The sequence below is a fragment of the Astatotilapia calliptera genome, chromosome 9 (genome assembly GCF_900246225.1).
Source record: "Astatotilapia calliptera chromosome 9, fAstCal1.2, whole genome shotgun sequence".
Classification (NCBI taxonomy): Eukaryota; Metazoa; Chordata; class Actinopteri; order Cichliformes; family Cichlidae; genus Astatotilapia; species Astatotilapia calliptera.
In genome coordinates this window covers 24,790,449-24,813,573 of record NC_039310.1, presented here as the reverse complement: position 1 = coordinate 24,813,573, position 23,125 = coordinate 24,790,449, and the positions used below count along the sequence as shown (strand labels likewise).

General features: G+C 39.2%; 1 protein-coding gene across 6 annotated transcripts in view; it reads right to left on the bottom strand.

Annotated features, from left to right (window-relative positions):
* The window catches only part of LOC113029320 (dipeptidyl aminopeptidase-like protein 6), a 261,437-nt gene that overhangs the window by 117,365 nt on the left and 120,947 nt on the right, over nucleotides 1–23,125 (bottom strand). The window contains exons 1-2 of one of the 6 annotated variants that reach the window (XM_026180140.1): nucleotides 3,728–4,733; nucleotides 2,435–2,553 (exon numbers count right to left, since the gene is read on the bottom strand). The exons of 4 other annotated variants lie outside the window; for them this stretch is intronic. In XM_026180140.1, coding sequence (XP_026035925.1) covers nucleotides 2,435–2,491 — 57 coding nt within the window. In that variant the 5' untranslated portion in view covers nucleotides 2,492–2,553; nucleotides 3,728–4,733. Of the gene's footprint in view, nucleotides 1–2,434; nucleotides 3,297–3,727; nucleotides 4,734–23,125 lie in introns of those variants that run through there. One more of the 6 variants, XM_026180139.1, reaches the window with a different exon arrangement.

The following is a 23,125-nucleotide window of genomic DNA, read 5'->3' as shown; positions in this document are numbered from 1 at the left end:
TTTGACAACAGCTTTCAATTAATCCAGTGTCTCATCTCTGCAAATGCATTGCCTCCCCTGCCTCATCTCGACCTCTTACACCTTCAGAACCTCTACCTTGTTTCAGTAATGAGGGTTAGCGATGTGACTCTGTGCTGCTGCAGCTAGGTGATTACTGAAGAGCTGCTGCTGTTATCTCTAGTGAGCTGCCCTCTATCTCCATCCTCTGTCCCTGGACCACAAGCCCTGCTAGCAGACCATCAATCAGCGGATCACTGCAGGAGCACATGTAATCACAGTGGCCGTGTCTCCTGATGTAAAGTGTTTCCAAAAACACACGTCTTTGTTAGACTGGAGGTTTAAAAAATAATATGCTTGAGGCCATTGTTTGATTACCCTATTCAAGTCTCAGGAAAGTCCACGGAAAGTCACAAACTGCCATCTGCTGATGTTTGAGAATGACCAGGTCTTTCTGGTAATTATCACAAAGATTGCTGGGACTAGAATGCCCCCCCCCCCAGGTCTCAGCTGATCTTGTGAGCAGAAGGACCGTCTATCTGAAAGAGCCAGCTGATAAGTAAAAAACACTTTTGATTTGGGGGGGAAAAAAACAAACAAAAAAATAGAACTTGATTATTTGATAAGCCAGAAGATGTATCAACTGAATCGTTTATTAAGCAAAAACATCCATTCCAAGTTTTTGAATGATGAGCTGTTTCTCAGCTCTTTGTTGTACTGCTGAAAATGAAACGGCTTTGTATTCAGCGTTGTTGTTCAGACCAAACTAATATTCTGAGGTTGTCACCTTGGGAGCTTGAAACTTGTGAGACGGGGCTTTTGCCATTTTCTGGAAACTCAACTCATTGATTTGTTGGGGAGGAAAAATAATTATGAAAATAAGTGTTGCAGCTCTATTTCATCCTTTCAAAATACACATCTAATTAGAGCCTGAGGGGATGTCTTTACATTTCTTCTTTGTCTTACCAACACTCCTGAACAACCTAACATATCTAAATTGCCATGGCACAAGACAGGAGAAAAGAAAAACCCTCACGGTTTCTCCAGAAGCATTTTCCATTGATTTGCACAGTTAATTTCAGGACAGTCTAATCTACTCCTTGGTGATGTTGATGTTTGTGCCTGCACAGTCTGTAATGCACGTGCACAGTGCGCAGGGTGCTACTTGGGGACCTTTGACTGCCTCCAAGGGTGTGAGCGACAGTCTGCTGCTAAATCACAGCATGGGGGAGATTGTCTGCTTGGCAGGATAAAACCAAGTGTCCTTCTCACCTTTTCTGTCATTATTAGACAGGTGCGGCACACAGGTGGAGGACAACAGTGACAGATGCCATCTAATGTTAAAGTTTAAGTTGACAGACTGGCTGGAGGGGATGAGATGTGATATATAGGGATTCACCTAAAACAGTCTTGAATGTGGCTGTATGCAGTATAATGAACACAGAACAACAGGATTAGAGGATCTGGATGTCCAGATATCCAAACTAACATCTGTCAGAGCATATTTGTAATGGCACCACGGAATTTATGAGTTTCTTAATTTTATTTTGCTACAATTCCAAAAACTTTCAAAAATATTAAACGTTTGTAGGTAAGAAGCAATTCATTTGCATCATTATTCAAATTCAAGGGCTCTGTGCTGTAGGTGGAGGCACATTATTTGTTAACCTTGACATTAACATAGCACGATAAAAAGGGCTCTTTGTTATCGCAACACGAAACATTCGTGCTTAAAATGATTTTCCCTGAAGTGTCCGCCGGCTGTGGTACCTCAGTGGAGGCGGGTCAGCAGATGCTCCATCATTACTGAGTGATGGAGGTAGCGAATAAAAACAGAACAGAGCCACCCTGCACCACCACATCAAAAAAATGCAACAGTGTTCTCAGCCTGCAGACTGAAGAGAGCACAAAAAACGAGCACGTCTGGGGAAAAAAGATCAGAAGATGAGTGAAGATGACGTGATGATATAAAGTGATATAATCATTAGTCGCACTTTTGCAGGCCTTCCAACGCGATTCAAGTTGGGTTAATTGGGCTCATTTGCGTGCTCTGCTGCTGCAAGGTGAAGCGCACTGGACGCAATGGACAACACAAGCTGCTCCTTGTCTCCCGTGCGTAAAGTGACACAATAATTACCGCTGAATAATAAAGACGATTACAACGGAGGCTGTAAAATAAATCTACCGGCGGTGATGATCTGACAGCACCGGCTAGCCTTTCACTTCCACGAATGACTCCCTGTCCAACTGCTTTAAACGAGCTCAGAGTACCAAATTATACACGTTTCTGCCCTCCGCACACCATTCCAGTCTGTGAAAAAAGTCGCTGCAGCGTGTCATGCAAATAAACCCCGTGTTGGCCAAGCAAAGCGGAGGGGCAGCACAGGTTAACGGTGTAATTAATATGCGAGGAGGTGACAGGAAAGCTCATCCGTACCTGATCTTGCTGTTGAGTCGCTTTCGACGGTGCATTGCCTTCCTTTGCTGTGGTCATGATTCCCTAAAGCTGGGAGAAACTGTTGTTTCCCCGGCAGGAGCAAGGGAAAAATGCAAATACTGAAAGACACACACAGAGAGACGCACACACACACCGGTGCAGAACCAGTAAGTCAAAAAAAGAAGAAAACGGAAAACGGTCTTTTTCCGGCGCCCACAAGCTTCGTGTGCAGTGACCAAGGTGTGAGATAACAAGTGGTATAAGGACGCGCTGCTCGGGAAGGGAAACGGCAAAGAAAAAAAAAAGATTTTCAGTGGAAGCCAAAGAGGAGAGGAGGAGGAGGAGATAGCAGAGAGAGAGAGGGAGAGAGAGAGTCACGCATCTCTTCTTTAAACGCTCCGTGCGGGACTCTGCGTGCGCGCAAAACGCTTGACTTGCAAGTGATGCAGACTGAGTGGATTGCAATTAAAGATGCACGTTGAAATCACGCGGCTCAAACTTTAATTCAGAACTCGCGAGGAATACAAGTTCATAAAATATTCGTTTAGATTCACGAGGACAGTAAAACGCTCCTATTTTAAACACGAACAGTCATTATCATAAAGTCTCATCGCCTTATTTATATTCCTTTATTGCAAAAATAAAGCCAGCTCGCCATCTCATTAAGTCCATTCCCACATTCGTTTATTTTTCAGAGGCAGTGCTGCGGTAAAGCTGCCGGGTAAACTCTGCGATGGGAAATTAGTCTTTGATTTTCTTCAGTATGCCTGCAGCATTTTCATACAACAATTTTTGCACTGCATAAGTTTCTTGTTGTAATTATGAAAAAAAGGAAATTCAATGCCTTGCTGCACTGATGCATTAGTAATGGCACTGAAACACTAAGTAGCCTGGATGTAATGTAACAGTATTAAATGTTATTCGGGAGCAGCAGCAGTAATAAAATAATCACATTCAGCAGTGAGAATGTTTGAAATTATGCTCAAGACATGAGTGGCTGTAAAAAGTTATGACCCAGAGGATGGAGAAGCCTGCAATAAAGTGGGACTTGTTAGTGCTTGGGAAAAAACTGCATTTAAAACAGTTCTGCCAGTCTGAGAGTTAAACTGAATCTTTAAGACTGAAGCAGGAGCAGGAAAAAAAGTTTACACTGCAGTAAAACAGAAAGGAACCAATTTTGCTGTCTGCATTTCATGATAAGAACTAAGAATTTTTTCATGGGCTTGTTCAGTTAATTACATCTCAAAGAAATCATGTACAATCTCTATTAAACACCGTCAGGAAATGACTTACTTTGATTTGCTCCTAGATGTACTTAATGTTAATTAATACCTTAGTCTCCAGTTTGACTCTTTATATTGCAGGTTTGCAACCAAGTGTGCTGCACTGTTAATTAAAATCAGGTGGCAACTGGGTGAAGTCAATTACCTTTGAAATCCCAAATGAAAATCTGCAGTGTTGCTTTTTGTGACCAGCAGAGCACAAGACACTGAAAAAAGCCCCGTTGTTCTAAAAGAGATGGCCTCAAAATAAAAAAGAAAGAAAGAAAACCTTTAAAATATCCCTGCATGTGATATCATTGCATTGTTTTCTGCAAAATTGCTGTTTTCTATTTTCAGTCATGCTGACTTATGTTATCTTTACATTGACAAATAACAACTTGAGCATTCCCCAAAGAAATGGGTTTCTCTCTGTGAACCGATCTAAAAGAGAGGGAATAATATAGGAAGTATTTCACCTGGTGTTGAATTCATAATTCGATTCAATCACAAAAAATGTGAGGTCTATATGTCAATGGTAGGTTGGTTTCGAGAGTTGATGAAATATTTTATCCTCTTGGAACACGTTATTTACTACCTGGTGGAGTAACCATTGGTAGCAAGCACAGCTGTTAGACATTTCTTGCTTTTTGCAAAGTGTCCAAAGCTACCGCCGTGATTAACATTCTGAGGTCTAAGTCTTCACTGGTGAAAACCCTAACTCTAACCCAATCTGAATATGCATTTTTGGTTTGTGAACACAATTTCCCCCCAAAAGTCAGTTTGGACTTTCTCTAAAATATAGGGCTAGGCTTACCACCTGTGATGGGTTAGTCCTCGGATAGTTCAGAGACTGGTTAAGCAACTCCATGTCCTTAATGTGCTTCATATTGAGGATTCGTTTCTCTACAAAAATAGCAAATGGACAGATGCTAAACAGCTCAATTTTGGTCTCATCAAAAACATCAGTCCTCAATATAAATCTATGATCAACAAGGTGCTTGAAACATTCATCAGAGATTTTGGTCCATACTGTCTGTGTGTGTGTACAATGAACTCACTGCTATGTTCAAGAAACCAGTTTAGAGATGATTTGAGCTTTGCGATATGGGATCATCCAACATCAGAAGATGGCTACATGACGAGCAACAATACGCAGGAAGGCAGGTGTCATGTTTAAATAATGGTCATGGGCCAAAAAATAAATATCCCCCACATCTTTACACCACCACCAGCCTGAGCCATTGATACAAGGCAGGATGTTCTTTATGACAAATTTACAACCTACCATCCAAATGTAGCAGCTAAAATGAAGACTCGTGATACCAGGTAATCTTTTTCCAATCTTCTATTGTCCAATTTTTTTGCAAACCTGCACAAAATGTCTCAGCTTCCTGTTCTTAAATGACAAGAGTGATAATCAGTGTGTTCTTCTACTGCTATAACCCATTTGCTCCAAGGTTTCTTGTGTTCAGAGATGCCTTTCTGCATACTTTGGTTGCAACGAATTTTTGCTCAGAGCAGTCTGGTCATTTTCCGATGACCTCTGGCATCAATAAGGCACTTTTACTGAGAGATCTCTGTAAACCCTAGAGATGGTTTTGTGAGAAAATCCCAGTAGATCCGCAGTTTTTGAAGGGTGATGTTTCCCACTCTGTTGCATCACCTTTTCTTTAAAAAGCAATCTCAAAGTGTTTGTTAACAGAGGAGATCATTTGCTATGCTTTGCAAAGCCAACAAGCTATTCTTGCTTCATATAGGATTTTAGCTGTTCAAGAGTTTGGTGCCTCTTTTGTCATATCTTTTGTGTCACAATAAGTCAAACACCCAGAGCAATGGATCTGTTTTTATTTCAGCGCTGCCCGAGAGCACGAAGATTTAGTTTTAAGCCAGGTCCCTTGGATCCCTTTAGATTCTCAGAATCTTTTAAATAATCCTCATACTGCATGATAAAATCCACAAATTCTTTGCAATCTTATACTGAGAAACATTATTCTAAAACTATTGCACTATTAGCCCATGCAGACTTCTGAGTTTTAATTTAATATAATGTTTCAGAACAATTTTCTGAATTCTGTTTCATTAATATTTTACACAGGATCATGTATTTTCAAATTCCCCCTGAGGACACATGTGTGTGAAATAGTCAGTGAATAGCATGCCAGTAAGTCATTTTGTGTGTTTTTACAATGCATGTTTTCAAGCACTTCAGTTGAAATAATGACATCCTAGTCTTTTATTTTAACTGTTAAGCACTTCCTGTGTCATGTAACACCATGTAGTGACATGAAGAAAACTGAATATACGTTACGCGAACATACAAAATCTGCCAGAAGTAGCATGCCATTTATATGTAATTCCACAACATCATTTAGGGTAAATAAAACTTATTAAAAACTAAAGTAACTAAGTTAAAAACTACACTTCAGTCTGGATTAGAGTGGTAGACCAAACAAAAAACAGAAGAGGCCAACATTCTTCTGGCTGTGTACAGTAGGCCATGAAGAGAGATGTGCAGTGCTGAAAATTTGCACTACATTATGCACTCTCTCATAGCTGGCAGCATTTTTCAAAATTTTGAAACATTTCAAATTTGTTGGTTCTAATTTGTTGGCTACAAAAACTTAATGGTTGTGTGCAGAATTCTGACACATGAACAAGAATGAAAGCCACCCGGTGTTCACAGCTTCATCTACTTGTGGCTTCAAACCACATTAGAAGCCTTCCCCGGCAACTCAGCCTGTGCTTACCATCAACAGGATGATGTATGAAACTGAAACAACTTCTCAACAGCCAATCAATCAGCTCCAGACTAATGATGGCCACTTTTGGCCAAAGCCCCATTGGCCGATGACGGATGCTGTGTCGTTGTACCGCCGCGGCCAAGAACACAATCACTACCTCGCTGTGGCTGTGTTAAGGAGCGAGCGTACAAACCTCACGTCTCCGATGTTGACAAATGGACACCAGACGGCGGTGATGAATGCTCCTGGGGGGGGTGGGTGGCTCTGTTTAAATACACATTCCTGAAAAGTTAGGAATTAACTGACTGGCAGTGCCAACCTGTCTAAACAAATGGAGCCATCCGCTCACTTCTGCCTCATCATTTCACTGCCAATGGAAAGCCAGCAGCCAACCTGATGAAGTGAAAGTGCTTTGCCTAATTAAAACCTCAGAGTAATACATACTTGCCACAACCTTTAAATACTATACATTGATGCATTATTTTCACTCTGACACTAACTTTGTAATATTAGAGGAAAAATGGCTACTAGATAGATAATAATTGCTATTATTAGAGAAGCTTTTCCAGTTTACCCTGCAAACTTCCAGTCCGTCATTCTGTAATTGTATGTGCATTTTTTCAGAACAGTCTGCAAGGGCATGGACAATCGATTGTAATTTCTTAAGAAAGCCTCCAAAAATTGTTGCACAAATTGAATTCAATATCAGCTTTCTTTTTTTCAGTTTAATTTCAGAAACAGAGACCAAGGCAAACTCTGTCCAAAGCAAACAGTTTTTATTTATCTTGTTCTGTTTTTCTTGAGTACTTTGGCTGTACAGCTTTTTAAAAATGGAGATATTTGGAGAATTAAAGCATTAAATCCCTGGTAACACCAGTGGGCATGAGAGGCATCGTGCACATTTCATGGAAATCTGCTTTGTTTCCGATTACGTCTTTTGTTGAAAGAAAATAGCTCAATGTGTGCTTAAGAAAAGGCTTGAAAGGCTGAAATAACATCCAAGCAGACACAGTTGAAAGAACGAGGCAAAGTCCCTATAGCCAAAAAATGACCACATACACCATTATTGTGAAGAAACATATGGGTCTATAATGATCCTTCCTCTGCCCTGTCCATGTCAGCAATATAACCCCATGGCGCACTAATGATTAGAGTGTTAGCTGGTTCAGCTCAGGAGGATAAAATGAGAGGTGAGAGAGGTCGTGTGTTACTTTTACTCTCACTTTAACCTTCTGAGTTCATGATCACTCTCCTATTAAATGATCGCATGACCTTATGAGTTCACAAGTGTGTTGCCAGCTTATATCTTCTCTCACATATTATTTGGCTGCTCAGAAAGAAACAGCATAGTATTTAAATGGTTTCAGCTAATATATATATTGAATTTCTCTCAATCTAGCATGAAGTTATGAAATGATAAGACTTATTTTTTAAAATACTAATGTATTTAAATATAAACAAATACACTAATCATGACATTTTGCTAAATCTAATTCAATAGTTTTTAGTCTCTAAACCAAACAAGTAGTTTCTAAAATTAGACATCAATAACTTTTAAAAAAATAGTATAACTGAAGTGAAAAAGATAAGATAAGATAAGATAAGATAGAACTCTATTAATCCCTCGGGTGGGTTCCTCTGGGAAATTCGATTTCCAAAAAGCACAGCACCGACAGAAGTTACAGTTACAGAATATTATATATATATACACACACACACACACACACACACACACACACACACACACACACACACACACACACACACACACACACACACATATAAATACAGAGACAAATATAAATAAAATATACGAAGGGGATAAATAGGATAAATAGGAATAAAAAATAGAAATACAAGTGAATTGCACAAAAGTGCGCCACATTTACAGTGAAATGTTTCACTTCACCACAGCGCTGTCCATCCTCCAAATATGGACTTTCTTACACTTTGAGGGTGTAAAGCACTCACTTTGTGGTAAATTGTGTGAAACTTTGCAAATTGGGGTCCAAAAACACCAATAAATTGACAATTATGACTATGTGATGAACTGCCCTGAGACTGTGTTGTCCTGGTTCTACCCAGGACATGCCCAAAAACATCAGAATAGGGGTCTGGTTAGGCTGTGATCATGTAGGACACATCATTATATAGGCAACTGGAACTTTTTCAATTACCCATACACATAATGGACTGGAACGATCCAGAAACAAGTAATAAATCTGTTAGTTTTGTTCATAATAAAGCTAATAAAGTGGCATCCCACAGTCAACAACCTTCCCTCCACTCATTCCTGTCACTCTTTCACATGTGCACACATGGAAAAGCTCCTCATCATGATACTCAGACTACCCTCCGCATCTAGCTAGCACTACAGAAGCAGAGGAAGATGAACTGTGTTGCTTGAAATGGTTTTCAACATGAAACTTTGCCATCTGGCTTGCAAGGTTCTGGTACAGAATTTGGATTTTTGCAGTCAGCACATATATGAAAACTACACTAATATCAATGAGAGCATTCACATGGAAAGAGGTGGCAGCACATGAAGCGTGATGCTTAGGAAATGAATTTGAGAAACTGGAAGAAATTAAAAGTTTGTACAATTCATTTCATTTTAGAATTCCCGGCAGGCTAGATTAAACTTTCCTGCTTAATTCACAATGTGAATTTAACAATAAATTCATTGGGGGTTTTTTGCGTGTTATTCCAAGGTTGTGTGTGAATAACCCATCAGGGTAAAGAAGAGCAGGCCCTCTGTTATGATAGTTTACTGCTATGGCATAGTATCTACCTTCAATCCTCACTGTTAGGTCAAAGATGACAGTGATTTTGATTTTGTTGATGCTCTTTAGCTTCACTTGTCACAAAAAATAATGCTCAGAGCAGCAGAGGTCAGCTGATCGCACAGTTTTAGCCACAAAGAAAACAGGTTAGTCACTTGCCCCTGCTACAATGAATCTAAGGATTTCCCCACCTGCTAAATCCCACATAAATCTCACTGAGTGCCTGTGCAGTGATTCAACTGAACCAAGCTCAATTGTATTAAAAGTCCCTGAACTGAAATCCAAAGACTCATATAAAGTTCATTCATCTCCTTTAATTTGCATTCCAATGGTAAGAATATAATTTCTGAGGGAGTGCTGACATGTTTTTATTAGTCTTGTCCTAGCTGATAAAATGATAGTATTAAAAATACACTAAAGAGCCCATAAAAGAAGTCCAGGGAACATTTATGAAAGACACTGAAACTGAGACTGTCTTGAATGTAGCAAAATAACCATGTGATTAATTAAACCAGGTGTGCTGTGTCCACACTCTCATGCTGAAAATTTTGTTCCCAATTGCTTCGAATTTTATGCGTACCCGCATCAAAAATCCACATGCATAAAATGTGTCCCAACACACATCTGTGACGAAAATCAAGTCTAAAAAAAAAAAAAAATAGTTATAGCCTGTTTCAGTCTTCCAGAACATATTCTGTCAGTGCATATAACCAAAACCAACTGTCAGTGTTATTTTATTTCCTAATAGACCAGCACAATACAAAAGTTGAAAAACAAAAGTCATGCACCATGACCTGTTTTGATTAGGGAGTTATCAGTTTCCTTGTAGACTCCAGTATTCTTTCGTGGAGGTAAATTTTGATGTTGCAAAAATCATGCATAGTATTTTGCAGTAGTACTCAGCCTCCCTGCAGGTGGTGAATGATATGAGTGTGTGCCTCAATTTTTCCACCCCTATTTGGCTGACGAATGACAGCGAGCATTGGGATACTGGAAATAAATAATTGCTTTTCCATCTTTTCCCCTCCTTCTCCGTCTCCTTGTAAAGAGCCTATGTGAGGTCTTACATAAATATAGCTCGGACCCATCATCCTGACGGAGAGGCCTTGCATCAGGATTCGGTTATGCCAGGTGTGACTCATCAGCCTTCACAGCACTCAGGCGTGAAATGTCAACAGAGCCAGATTCCACAACCATGCCTCTGTTTCCAGCACCGGGCTGATGAGCACGTCTGTAGTTGTGAATGAGTTTTTCTAGCCTTTTTCTTATCAGCATACTTGCTGTATACAGTACATTCTGTCTGCTGCTAAAATAAGGCAAGAAACCATGGGGGTCTTCATGCGGCATCATCTTCACTTTTCATCATCACTTTTTTTTTAACCCCTCAGGTGAGAGACCAAGCTATATCAGCAACTAAACTTACAGAGTAGGATCATTTATGATATTCACTGCCTGATTCCAGCTCATCTACTTCAGATGAGCTGCTTATATCATCACTTTGGGCAAAAAGTATATCTACCTCAAGGCTCCTGAAGCAGTAAATCTACTACAGGTCTGCTATTAATAGTTGACTCTGAAACATTGTAGTACTGAGATGTGGAAACTTACAGAATAATCAGAGCCTATAATGTGAAAAAGATATTTAAAACAACTTCATCCTTTTGACAGCAATGGACCATTTCTTGTATAAATAATCTACACACAACCACACTGAGAAACTGCACATGTAAATACGCAGCTAAAGTGAAGAAGTGGCTGGATTGCATGAGGCAGAGATGAGGTCCAGAACCAAGAAAGAACATATGAGAAAATCAATTGAAACACTGCTGAACACAGAGGTTTCTGCTGTCTTTGATTAGTCTGCTGCTGATGTGGATAAAATAAAATAAGCAGATTAGACTTTAGCTAGACATTTTTAAAAATCCCCTATCAAGCAGCAACTTTATTTAAAGCAATTATTTCAAGTGAGTACCGTAAGTTTGAACATGTTTCATCCAATCCTTACTTCCCTTTTGGAGCCACATAAAACCTTTAAATGATGCCAGGTAGGGATGGGTATCAGAACCGGTGGCACCGGTTCTGACATAAACGGTAGTAACCAGACCAAAAAAGCAGCGCACATTTCGGTGCTTTTTTTCCTGAGCTGTGATACACTTTAGATTCTGGCCAATCATCTTACGTTTCCGAGGATAGTAGGCAGGTCCAGGTAGGTACGTTCTTTTAGAGCAGAGCAGTGCTTTAAGGTGATACCATGATACTGTCAAAGGAGGTAACACCTCAAATCCGATGAAACACCTGGCGATGCATAGTGGGGGTTTTTTAAAACCAAAAAATGCGCCGTATTTGATAGCTTGCTGCGAGACCTCACACCGTGCACATCTACTGCGGGTGTGGTGCCAGTTATCGGACCCGGAGTTAGCAGCATCCCCCAAAAACCCGAAGAGGAGAGTCCTGGCCCCTAGCCCTGCCAGTGTAGCAGAAATGATGACGGATGATGACGGCAGCAGCAGCCGTTCTTCTCTGCGTGAGTAGCCTAATGTTGTTCGTGTGTAATTTACGTTGAGTAGGCTAACCATGTTATTAAATTAATGCATGTAAGGTGAACTAGCAAACATCATCATAGTTACATGCGGCTGTCTCTTGTTTGATGGCAGATACTCCCTTCACCCTGGCCAAAATGGCTAAAATGACCAAAGAAAAAGTGGAAAACAGTTAAACATGAGAGGTTTTTGGACAAAGTTTGTGTTTTTTCTATTGTTTAAGCACTGTTTCCAGCCAAGAGTGATGCCATAAATCCCCTATAGCTGCAGAAAAGGCTAACATTGTTATCTTTTTACAAAAAAACAGCTGAACATGAGAGGTTTTTGGACCAATTTTGTGTTCTCCATTCTTTAAGCACTGTTTTGAGCACCATTTAAGCACCGGCACCGTTTCAAAAGTACCGGTTTGGCACCGGTATCGGATAAAACCTAAACGATACCCATCCCTAATGGCAGGTCTACTGGCTAAACCACCTTGAGAATGGATCACAAGTGCTAGAAGCTGTGTCGCTTGCTAACCTGCATCTAACACGGTTTCTGAAAATCACTCCAAAGACAGCAAAATTAAAATTTTATTGCCATAACCAAACCTGCCAAACTATTATACGCTTCTTTTCCAGGTCAGGCCAAAGGTCGGAGGTTCAGGAAAATACTTTTCTGTGTCTGCACTTCCTGTAATAATAAAGTGGGCTTTCATTAGTTTCGTTCCTTGGCCATGCAATTGCGTTTCTATGTCCTTGTTAAAGTTACTCTGCTTCACTGTCCTGTCTTTTCCACACAGAGCTAATATATGCTAATAGCATAGTCTAGCAGGTGCAGCATGGACATCATCTTGTTTTTGAAAGCTTACACTGTCATGAAAGAAGCGGTTTTCTAATGCATTGCAATGGGCTCCCTCAGGATTGCTTTAAATCAGTGCCTTGTGTTTTGCATGATTGGAAAACTGATCTGACTCTGAATAACTTTCTAACATCCATCCATACAGACATACATTCATACATACATACACTCTCAAAACAGCTGTGATTAGCACTTTTTCACTTGCTCTTTCAGGTGATAGCAAGTGCTTCTTCAGCAGCACATCATTTCACATTTTCAAGAACCAACACTTTCTGCTACACGCAGAGTAACAACACACTACCAGCACCTGTGCTAACACATTTAGAGGTCTGTTAAAAAAAGCCACCACACTATAACACACTTCAGCACCAGGCAAAAGGACAGCTCCCAGCACTGATCCAGACGCCATCAAAAGCCTCTATGTGCTGAAATAGATTTCAGCACCACTTAATGGACAGCTCCGACAGCGCATTTCACAGCCACATCCAGGACTCCTTTCTCCAGGAAGTGGGAACCTGGAGAGAAAAATACCAGCACAATAGCTTTCTCCTGCTTTTTTTTCACCAGAGAAGTTACAGTCCCAGCCTTTGAGGAAATGATCTCGAACAAGCATCAAATGTCATCAGTGTCCTATCATTATTATAAATTGATTTGACTGGAAAGGATTCATTCTTGCATGGCAGTTTCTTTAAAATTACCACTCATTATTTGCAATTGCAGCACTGAACTGTTTCGTGGACTACCGGCGGACAGTTTTCAAAAGCAAAGAAGGGAGTAAAGAAACTAAAATTGTGTAAAGTTTTTGAAGTAAAGTGGGGACACTTTCGGAAGAAATTGCACTCCTATTTATCAGTTGTCAAGTAACTTAAAATAGAAATCTAAGATATATTTTGTGTGCCTGTAAGGGTGTATTAGCTTTTCTTCATATGCACTTTAAAAATTGTTTTAAGCAACGCAATCTGATTTCTGCTTTTTGTTTTAGCATGCGTGAAAGTATAACACTTGCCCCTCACCCCAACTGGTCGCAGCATACGGGCGCCCCTCCCTGAGCCTGGTTCTGCACAATAAATTAACAAAGAACTAAATTAAACAGGAAAAACACAAATTATTGACTGAAAAGCTTTCAAGCTTTAACTTATTACACTTACCCTCGACACAGGCAACATTCTAATCGGCAACGCTTTTATAAAAACACAGAGAACAAAGTAAATAATAAAAGTAGACAAATGTGCCACTTGAAGTTATTTAGTTGTATGAAGCAGGATAGGAGTACCTTATCTTAATTGTAAGCTTACTACAGCCTGACTGATTAGCTATTTGCTGTACAGGTATCAGGATTTATAAAGACCAATGAATGAAAATTAAAAGTAAAGATGAAACAGCACAAACGCATTAAACCACATTGTAATTGTTAATGTTGCAGTTTGTCCAAAAATGCAACAACAAGCAGAGATAGATAGATCATAAATGAGTGGATAAATAACTCCAATAAACATGTTAGGTAAATCATTTTATAATACATGCATCTGAAAGACACAAAAGTATCGGTTGACATATGTTGGAATTTCATTTCACTAAATATCAGTATCAAACTGAAAAATCCAACATGCATTGGGCTCTATCATGTACTACCTTGAGCACTTTTTAGAACAAAATTCAGTTATTTTCTGCACACGCTTTTTTTTTTTAAGTCTTATTTAAGTATTACTAATTAGAATTCATGACTGTGTACAGTTTTCAAGATTATTGGCAGGAACGCTGTTCCAAGCGTTACGAAGAACTCATTCGGGGTCTTCTGTGGATTTAGGCTGTCTCATTATCTTTTGTGTCTCCATGTAATCTCCGACTGATTAAATGACTTATAACTTGGCAGTACGCATGGGGTGGTTGTCATCCTGAAGAAATATTTGATTGTATTTTGTGGAATGCAAACAAGCATAAATTAGATATTCAAGTCAAACACGAGTGGATCTTTGTTTTTTCTTCAGTACAATAACTCACAGAATAAATGCAGCTTTGCTATCAAACTGACATTGTTTTTAGATGGACTAGCTTTTGTGCAAAGTGTGTGGAGAGTAGCAGAGAAATTGGAGTAATCAGCAATGACCTCAGTACACCCTGTAATTTCCTCAGATGGAACATGTTGTTCTCCATGATAAACTAACTGAACACGAAGAAGAAAGCAAAAGCTAGAGTCATAAAAAAGGACATGATTCTCTTGAAAGAGCGAGTCATTCTGACTCATGTGTAAGCATATAATAATTACAGTGCCTTTTCATTCATTTGTGCTACAAAAAACATCATTCCTATTAAAGCTGGATCTTCTTTTCCTCTAAATGAAATAATATTTCTGAGACTTTTATTTAAAAAAATACACCCTCAGTGACACCACAAACCAAACTGAAGCTCAATAGGGTCTGATATTTACTGTAAATGTTTCCAATATTTGGATTCAGACTCAAACAAGAAATCACAAAAAGGTAAAAAAACCAAAAAAAAACCCAAAAGAAATAATGTTTCTGTTATACCAAATTGATTTTTCTCTTAACATTTTTCAATTACCACTCTTTTCCTTTCTAAATAATAGCAACAGATCTACTCTGAAAAACAGTATCAATCAAAGGAAATGCAACACCTTTTTGGTTTAACCATTCTCTTAAGGAACACAAATATGCTCATAACTGCTTCAGTTTTGGGCCATAAAGCCATAAAGGCTTGCAAAAAACTGGACAAAGTGGCACATTTTTCTGAAAAAAAAAAAGCCTTTCTCACACACGCATACGCAGCCCGCCTCTTAATTCTATGCAAACTTCTGAAGTGCTATGTCAGTGTGCTCTATTAAAGCTTATTCAATAAACAATAAGCTAGCGAACTGTGCGCTTCAGCAGTTTCTGCCTGAATGAGAAATAGAGCTGTGAGTCCAAAATAATGTAAACAATGCCTTTGTCCCACAGGGCATTACGATAATATAAAGTTTCCCACAAAATAGCTCAAGGCTTTAAGAAAAAGAGTGACCCGTGTTAAAATGTGATGATAAAACCATTTTATATACTCAGATAAATAAATAAATTAGTAAAAAAGAGCAAGCAAAAGCAAAACATAAATAAATAAATAAATAATACAGAGAAGTTATTTGTAACTGCAGTGGTTGAGCTGTAGCTGCTGCCTGCGTTGCTCTCTTAGTCTCTAGACCATGATAAATCACAAGTTGGGAGAACATTTGTCACAGTGGGCCACATGTCCTTTCATCACACCAGGTCTCTCTCTTTTTCTCCCTCACTTGCCCCTCATTCCTTCAACCTCCATGCTTGTTTCATTCCTCACAGAAAAGCTTTGTTGTGAATTTGTCACTGCCTGTGCCTCTGTGCTCTGTTAGCCATGCCCTTGGGTTTCTAATAGGACCAGCGGTGCATGGTGGCACTGAGATAGAAGTGGAGCTTGGTGGGGTGCTCTCTTACCCAGCCAGGAGAAGAATAGATGGTTATGCTAAAAAAGTTTTTTTTGACAGGTAGCGCACTTGTGCCCAGGGGAAATTTAAATACAGAGAGTTTATGAACATATGCCACACACTGAAGAGGTGTTTGACATTTGTATAGTGTGTGCCAGTGCTGTAAAGAGACAAATAAAAAGTGAACAACAATGAAAGTTTAAGACCCGGAGGTGGGCCCGCTGATGCCCAGGGAGGAACTGGATCTTCTTTTATAGGTGTTGACAATCATACTCTACTTGACAAATCCCTCCGAGCAGCAACAACAACCAGCCTCAAAAAAGAAAAAAAAATGAAAAAAATGAAAACATAAGAGAATGGAAAAAGTAAAGTGAGCAAACACATTTCTGTCTGCGTCCCAGAAGCAAGAGTCAAAACAGATCTATACCATTCAATTTAAAAGTCAGCCATTTCGCCTGAAGTTTTGAAGATGGGACAGATCAGCCTAGATCACAAGCTGATTTAAGAGGTAATTATAGAGGTAAAGGTAGTCCCGATAAGCTGCTTATACCCACAGAGTATTCTTTTGTGTGAGGGTGAGCTGAGGATGATTTGAAATATTAAAGGTGAGATTGCTAGCAGGGGGATACTTCCTCGAAGCAGGCAATAAAATAACTCATTAAAACTTCTCGTCTCCTAAGACAGAAGATAAGCAACTGGGTAAGGAGGGCGGGTTCCGACAAAGACAAACCAAATAACCTCGACGGCGGAGATTCGTTATCAAAATCACCCTTTTTATCAAGCTTTTCTGATTCAATGTCAAAACCCCCTGCATATCAGTAATGACGGGATTTTAATAACAAGGATTCTGCCTGAATAGAGTTGATTATAAAGTACAGAGTTTGTACGTGCAGGCATATTCAAAATGACTTTTTCCAATAGAGTACTCTGTGCTGTAGTTGTCGACTCTGAACAGAATACCGGTGAAGACCAATGCATACAGACTGCACACAGAATTAATGGGAACTAATGTCAGGGTTATGAAATTGAAAAAAGAAAAAAAAAAGAAAAAATATAGAGAGATAGACCAGTTTACATTTACATAAAAGTGGCATTCATTTAAGACCTCTGAAATGTTTCTTCTTGGTTTTTTGTCTTTTTCTAACTTTACAACAACTTACAATTTTTCTTGCACATTTGGTAATGTAACAGGAAGGGAAGACAAAGTGAAAAGAAAATAACCCCGAAAATCCAGCTAGACGATAATTTATGCATTTAGCTGGCTATACACTCTTTTTTTGCCCAATTAACAGTTTAGTTTTCTATTTAGCTAGCTAGCTGAGGGAGCCCTATCATTCTGATGGCCACTTTGTAAGGTTCAGTTGTACAACTGCACAATAATGCAGCAACTCAATGCTTTGAGGCATGTACATGATTAGGCTGAGCTGCTCAAGTTTGAACCAAACATCAGAATGGAGATGAAAGGTCATTAAAGTGGCTTTAAGATACAAGATTCAAGGTCTTTATTGTCAGTACAACAATATACACAGGATACAGCATACCGAAATGCCGTTTCACCCCAAGCCACCCATGGTGCATTTATAAGAATATAAAAAAATATATATCTCCAAGAGATATAAGACTAGAAATTAAAAATAAATAATAATTCACTAAATTTGGCTAAAATTAAGAGATAAAAAGGTACTACTACTAACTATATCTATGTACAGTAAAAAAAGACTTCGAATGTGGCATGGTTTGCCAGATGGGCTGGTCTGTGTATGTCAGAAACTGGTCTACTGGGATTTTCATGCACAACCATCTCTAGGATTTACAGACAATTGTCAAAAAAACAGAAAACATCCAGTGAGTTAATGCTAGAGGTGAGGGAAGAATGGCCAGACTAGTTCATGACAAGTTCATTACAACCAAGATAAGCAGAAGAGCATTTCTGAGTGCACAACATATCAAAGCTTGAGGCAGATGGGCTACAGCAGCAGAAGACCACACCAGGTACCACTCTACATTTGACAGAGGTTCATCAAAATTGGGCTGCAGAAGATCAGAAAATGTTGGCTGGTTGGATGAGTTGATTTTTGCTGTCACGTTTGAACAGTATGATCTGAATTTGATGTAAATACCTGATAGCGACCAGCCTTGTATCAAAGGTTCAGGGTGATGGTTCTGGTGGTAAAACTGTGTGGGGGATATTTCCTTAGCACTCTTCGGACTCTGTGGTAGCAGATAACCATCATTTAAATGCCGTTCATTGTTCATCCCGCTTTGATCACAGTCTACCCGTCATTAGGACTGCCACAAATGATTATTTTGATAGTCGACTAGTCACCGATTATTTTTGTGATTAGTTGACTAATCGAGCATTGGACGTAAAACACAGCTTATTGCACCAGCATGCATCTGCTCTTATATAACTATCATTAGCTTACAACTTGAAGTATTTAAGGTATGTGCTAACTAAAAATGAAGACAAGATGATAGTTTATTAAGCAGATTGTCTCGGTTGAGTTTAATAAACTCAGCCATCTGCTCCTTGCTATCTAAAATATAACAGGACACTGGAGTAAATACTCTGCCATCTCACACTTCTGTTTAATCAGTTTTCTGTTTGACGTTTATTCAGCTGTGAGAAAACTATAACTTTAATCTGATTTACTCAGGAACAAATAAAACACTGAAAAAACAATAACATTTGTAAGTTATCTAAGTGACTTATACAGTGGGGCAAAAAAGTATTTAGTCAGCCACCGATTGTGCAAGTTCCCCCACTTAAAATGATGACAGAGGTCAGTAATTTGCATCAGAGGTACACTTCAACTGTGAGAGACAGAATGTGAAAAAAAAATCCATGAATCCACATGGTAGGATTTGTAAAGAATTTATTCGTAAATCAGCACTTATGCAAATATGTGATGTCTTGATAAAGTGAGCAGATATTTGAAGTTTACACAGCAACATTCTCGCCTGAAAATAATGTACGTCGCAGTAACGTAATCGGCTTACAAATGCGGCCCCTGAAGTACACAGCTAGGATACCGCTGTGTACCCCAAAGAAGAGGAAGAAGAAGACAGCTTCTTCTTCTTTGGGGTTTCACGGCAGCTGGCATCCTTGTACGTGTACTGCTGCCATCTTCTGTTTCAGTCTATTATTACACTTCTACTGCTTATTCCTGCGTCTTTCAGGATCTTACAAAGCTTCAAACGACGCGTCAACTATTAAATTAGTCGTCGCCGATTTTGGTAGTCGACGTAATCGTGACTAGTCGACTAATCGTGGCAGCCCTACCCCTCATCCCATTCCTGCTTCTAGTAGAACAATGCAGGATTTTACAAATCTCAGATTGTCTCAAATTGGTTTCTTTAACAATGTTTGAATATATTTAGTCTAATGTAACTTTATTTTCTCAAGTTTATATAGTTTGGGGAATACAAATGTAAAACACTGCTAGAAAGCAAGAGAGAACAGTCAGCCGTAACCGCAGTCTTTTAAAGATTTAGGCCAGAAAGTAAAACACCACATGTCTACATGAAATGTGTTAGTAAAGCATCCATTTCAAAGAATGTTAAGGCCATTGAGAAACAAATGAGAGGCAAAAAGGGGGAAAAAAAGAAGCACCAATCCCATTGGCTGCAACTTCAGCCAAGCTTTTCATCCCACATCTTTAATTTAATGCTTATACATTTTTTATGTCAGTATTTTCTACTGTGCGTTATCACTCTTAGACAGCAATAAATGGCCTTTGGGTCAAGCCAACATAACATGTTAATGTGAAACTAAAAGTCTTCTTTTGATTTCAAGCTTTTGTGCAGGAGTTATTTATTACCATACATTTAGCTAGGCTCTACAGACTGCTGGAGAAAAATCGTGTGAAATTATGTTTGCTGTAATGGTTAATTGCTGAATCATTGCCCAGTAAAGCTGAACATAATGACCTGCTTTGTTTGCAAGAGAGATCACAGGGGAGGTGCAAGGCAAAAGAGAGTGGATCTCTGACTGCCTGGAGCCGGCTCTTTCTATCTCTCTCTCTAGAAGTAGTTCCACTATCAAGCAACAGGGCAGCTGCTCGATTGCCTGGGGTGGATGACTTGACCTTCCACTGTTCCTCAGCAAGGGACATGAGCTGCTGAAGGATTTCCGATCATCCAGGGCCAGACCTGCCTCACTAATTTACTTGAAATGGATACGTGAGCAAATGCATTCTGCGACAAATATCAGGCCCGGTAGGCAGAGCTCCGCGGAGCACAGGACAGGTCTGCTAAGGACAGGAAAGCAAAGTCTAACATCAGGAGGCAGAGGAAAGAATGAAAAGCATTTAACAAGACAGGAAAAAAATAGTGAAAGCTCCATGAAATACACCGTTATCAGAGTTTCTAAAGTAACAGAACATGATTTGAGTTCACGGACAGACTTTTCAATTAGGACAAAGGCAGTTTATGGTCCCACATAAGGCCCATAAAAATACAATTGATACAGATGAAGCAATGCTTTTGTTTTACAAACTTCTCCTCAATCCAAACTATAGAAGACTTTTCAGTCCTTCTGGGCCACTGTAAATTTATGAGTCAAGCATTTAAGAAGACAAAGTACTACAATCAACCCTAAGGAGAAAAATACAACAGGTGTTGAAAGGATATGGACACCGCAATTGGACTCATGTGGTCGTTTTGCTAAAAGCTATTGCCATCAATACTCTGAGAGAACAGCCTGCACTCTACAGAGAAGGTTTTTTACAAGACTTTGAGCATGGGTGCAAACACATTGGTAATGTCTGACAACAAGGCCTGGCCCAGAATTGGAAGTTATTCCAAGGGCACATTCACACTGACAACAGTAGGTCTTCATTAGACTGTTGCCACAAAAGTTTGTAGTTTAAAGAAATTAAGGGTTTAAGCTGAAGCAGGAAGACCAGTATTTTTGTAGATACGTACTTATGGTATGCTTGTGGCTATAAAAGCTGACACTAGTGGGACAGAAAACATACAGTATGAAAACAAACATCCTTACTCACCATTCACGTCCATGTTTCAGATATAACAGTTTTGGAGTGTTTCCTCAGTGGAACAGAGACGAGTGAAGATATTTCTTTTTAATGTAAAGAGAAACAGAAAAGTTGATATTCTGCCTTTGGTTCAATTAGCACCACAAAACAAGCAATTAGTTTCCAGCACTTTTTGCTAACACTTCCTGCTGTGTGTGCCTGGGCTGTTGACAGAAAAACACATCATGGGTCAAATCACAGTTTGGTTGGTTTGAGCTTTGAGGAGGTTAAAAAAAACAAACAAACACAAACCCACCCCAAATAATACTTGTAATGTTGGTCATAAATCTAGTATTTGGAAGTAAAACGACAACTTCAGTCTGATAAGAGGGACACTTTGTAAATGCCAATGCTTCTTGCGTGTCAGTAAGCATGCTGAGCTTCCACGGGGGGGACGGTGCACCCAGACTGTCAAATCACAAGAAAATCAAAACAAACACATGCTCGGCTGATCAAAGTGTCAATGAGGACCTGTGAGACTTTGCTGGTTCCTGCTGAGCAGAAATACAAGCTGTTGGGAGTGAAGATGCTAGCATCTGGGGAGAATAGCTAGGCTTTCAGATAAGGTAAATGCTTTTCATTACTAATATACAACAATTGCAAGAGAGGAGATGGAAAATGGATGAGGCTGTCCTTTGTGTTCTATTTATTGTTTGGAGGATATAGATTTGATGCTGCTGTGCTTATTATTGCCTTCTCTAATCAATTCAAACAATGAGCAAAATATCAAATATATAAGTAGAGTTAGAACAGTTTTAGCATTAGTTAAAAAAAGAATCTAAATACCCATTGTAAATTTGTCCTTTAACCCCTTCTCCTTGTGCACATGTGGGGCATTTCCAGTACTGCAGATATGTTTCCTTCCTAGTACTGCTCTAACCAGTGTTTATCTGTGATTCACAATGTATCCCTCCAGTATGTAAAACCAGTCACACTTCAGCTTGAATTTTACTTTGGGAGAGATGACAAAGTAGCAGAAAAAGCAAAACTGTTACAGGCTGCAGGGACTGATTAGCAGATGTGGTGATGGCATGTTGGTTTGCCCAAATAACTCCTGCTTCCTGTAAAATTCAGTGAAATGAAAATGTAAATATTAACAGCAAATGTGCCTGAAGCAGCATGCTGTTTATCACATTAGAAAAAAAAAGAAAATGCATGTTCTAACACAATAGGATGCCACTCTCCCCAAGCCTAACTGTAAACACTTGACACTTCTTGATTGACAACAACAATTTATAATTTATGTAACTGTGGAAACGCCATCATGGAGCTGTGATCTAGAGCTTATAAAGGGGGAAAAAAGCCTTCTGTAACTAAAGGCAAGTATAGGTTTGAGAGGAAATGATCAGCCAGAGTTTGCAGGTTGATTCAGTTACACCACAGAGACAGGAAGTCCACCACCCACTTGCTCTCTCCCCTTTCCATCAAATGGATGCAAAGCTGCAGCGCTGCAGCAATAATTAGTGGCCACTGGTGCCAAAGAAGGAGTGCATAATGGCGTTGTTGGGAGGCTTTGAGCCAGTCATACATATTATACCCTCAATTTTTAGACTGCAGCTGTGCTAAAGGATCAAAGTTGAATGGAGTCAAATGTGTTAGTGGATTTACTGTCATGATAACTGACTGTTCATGTGCACAGTTCTTAGGGTAGAGGTGCTATTAAACAAAGGTCTATATAATAAGAAAGAAAACGAAAATATTTCCATTGTATTATGCTATATGAGGGTTTTTTTTCTTTTTCAAATTTTGAACTTTAACATTTTGTTGCAATTAAATGACTATTTATTAGATTTTAATTTCAACAAATTATAAGGAGAGGCAAAGTGTGATACCATTTATTTATTTATTTTTACCATAAAATAATTTGGGAAAAAGTCATGTTAAAAATGAACAAATTTAAAACAGAAGCACACTCCTGACATCACATCTAGGATGCTTCAGCTCTTACCAATTGGTTTTTGACATTAATGACTTTCAGTTCTTTCAGTTCAGCCTGTATAATCACTCAGTCACACTAGAGCAACAATCAGTGGTTACCCAG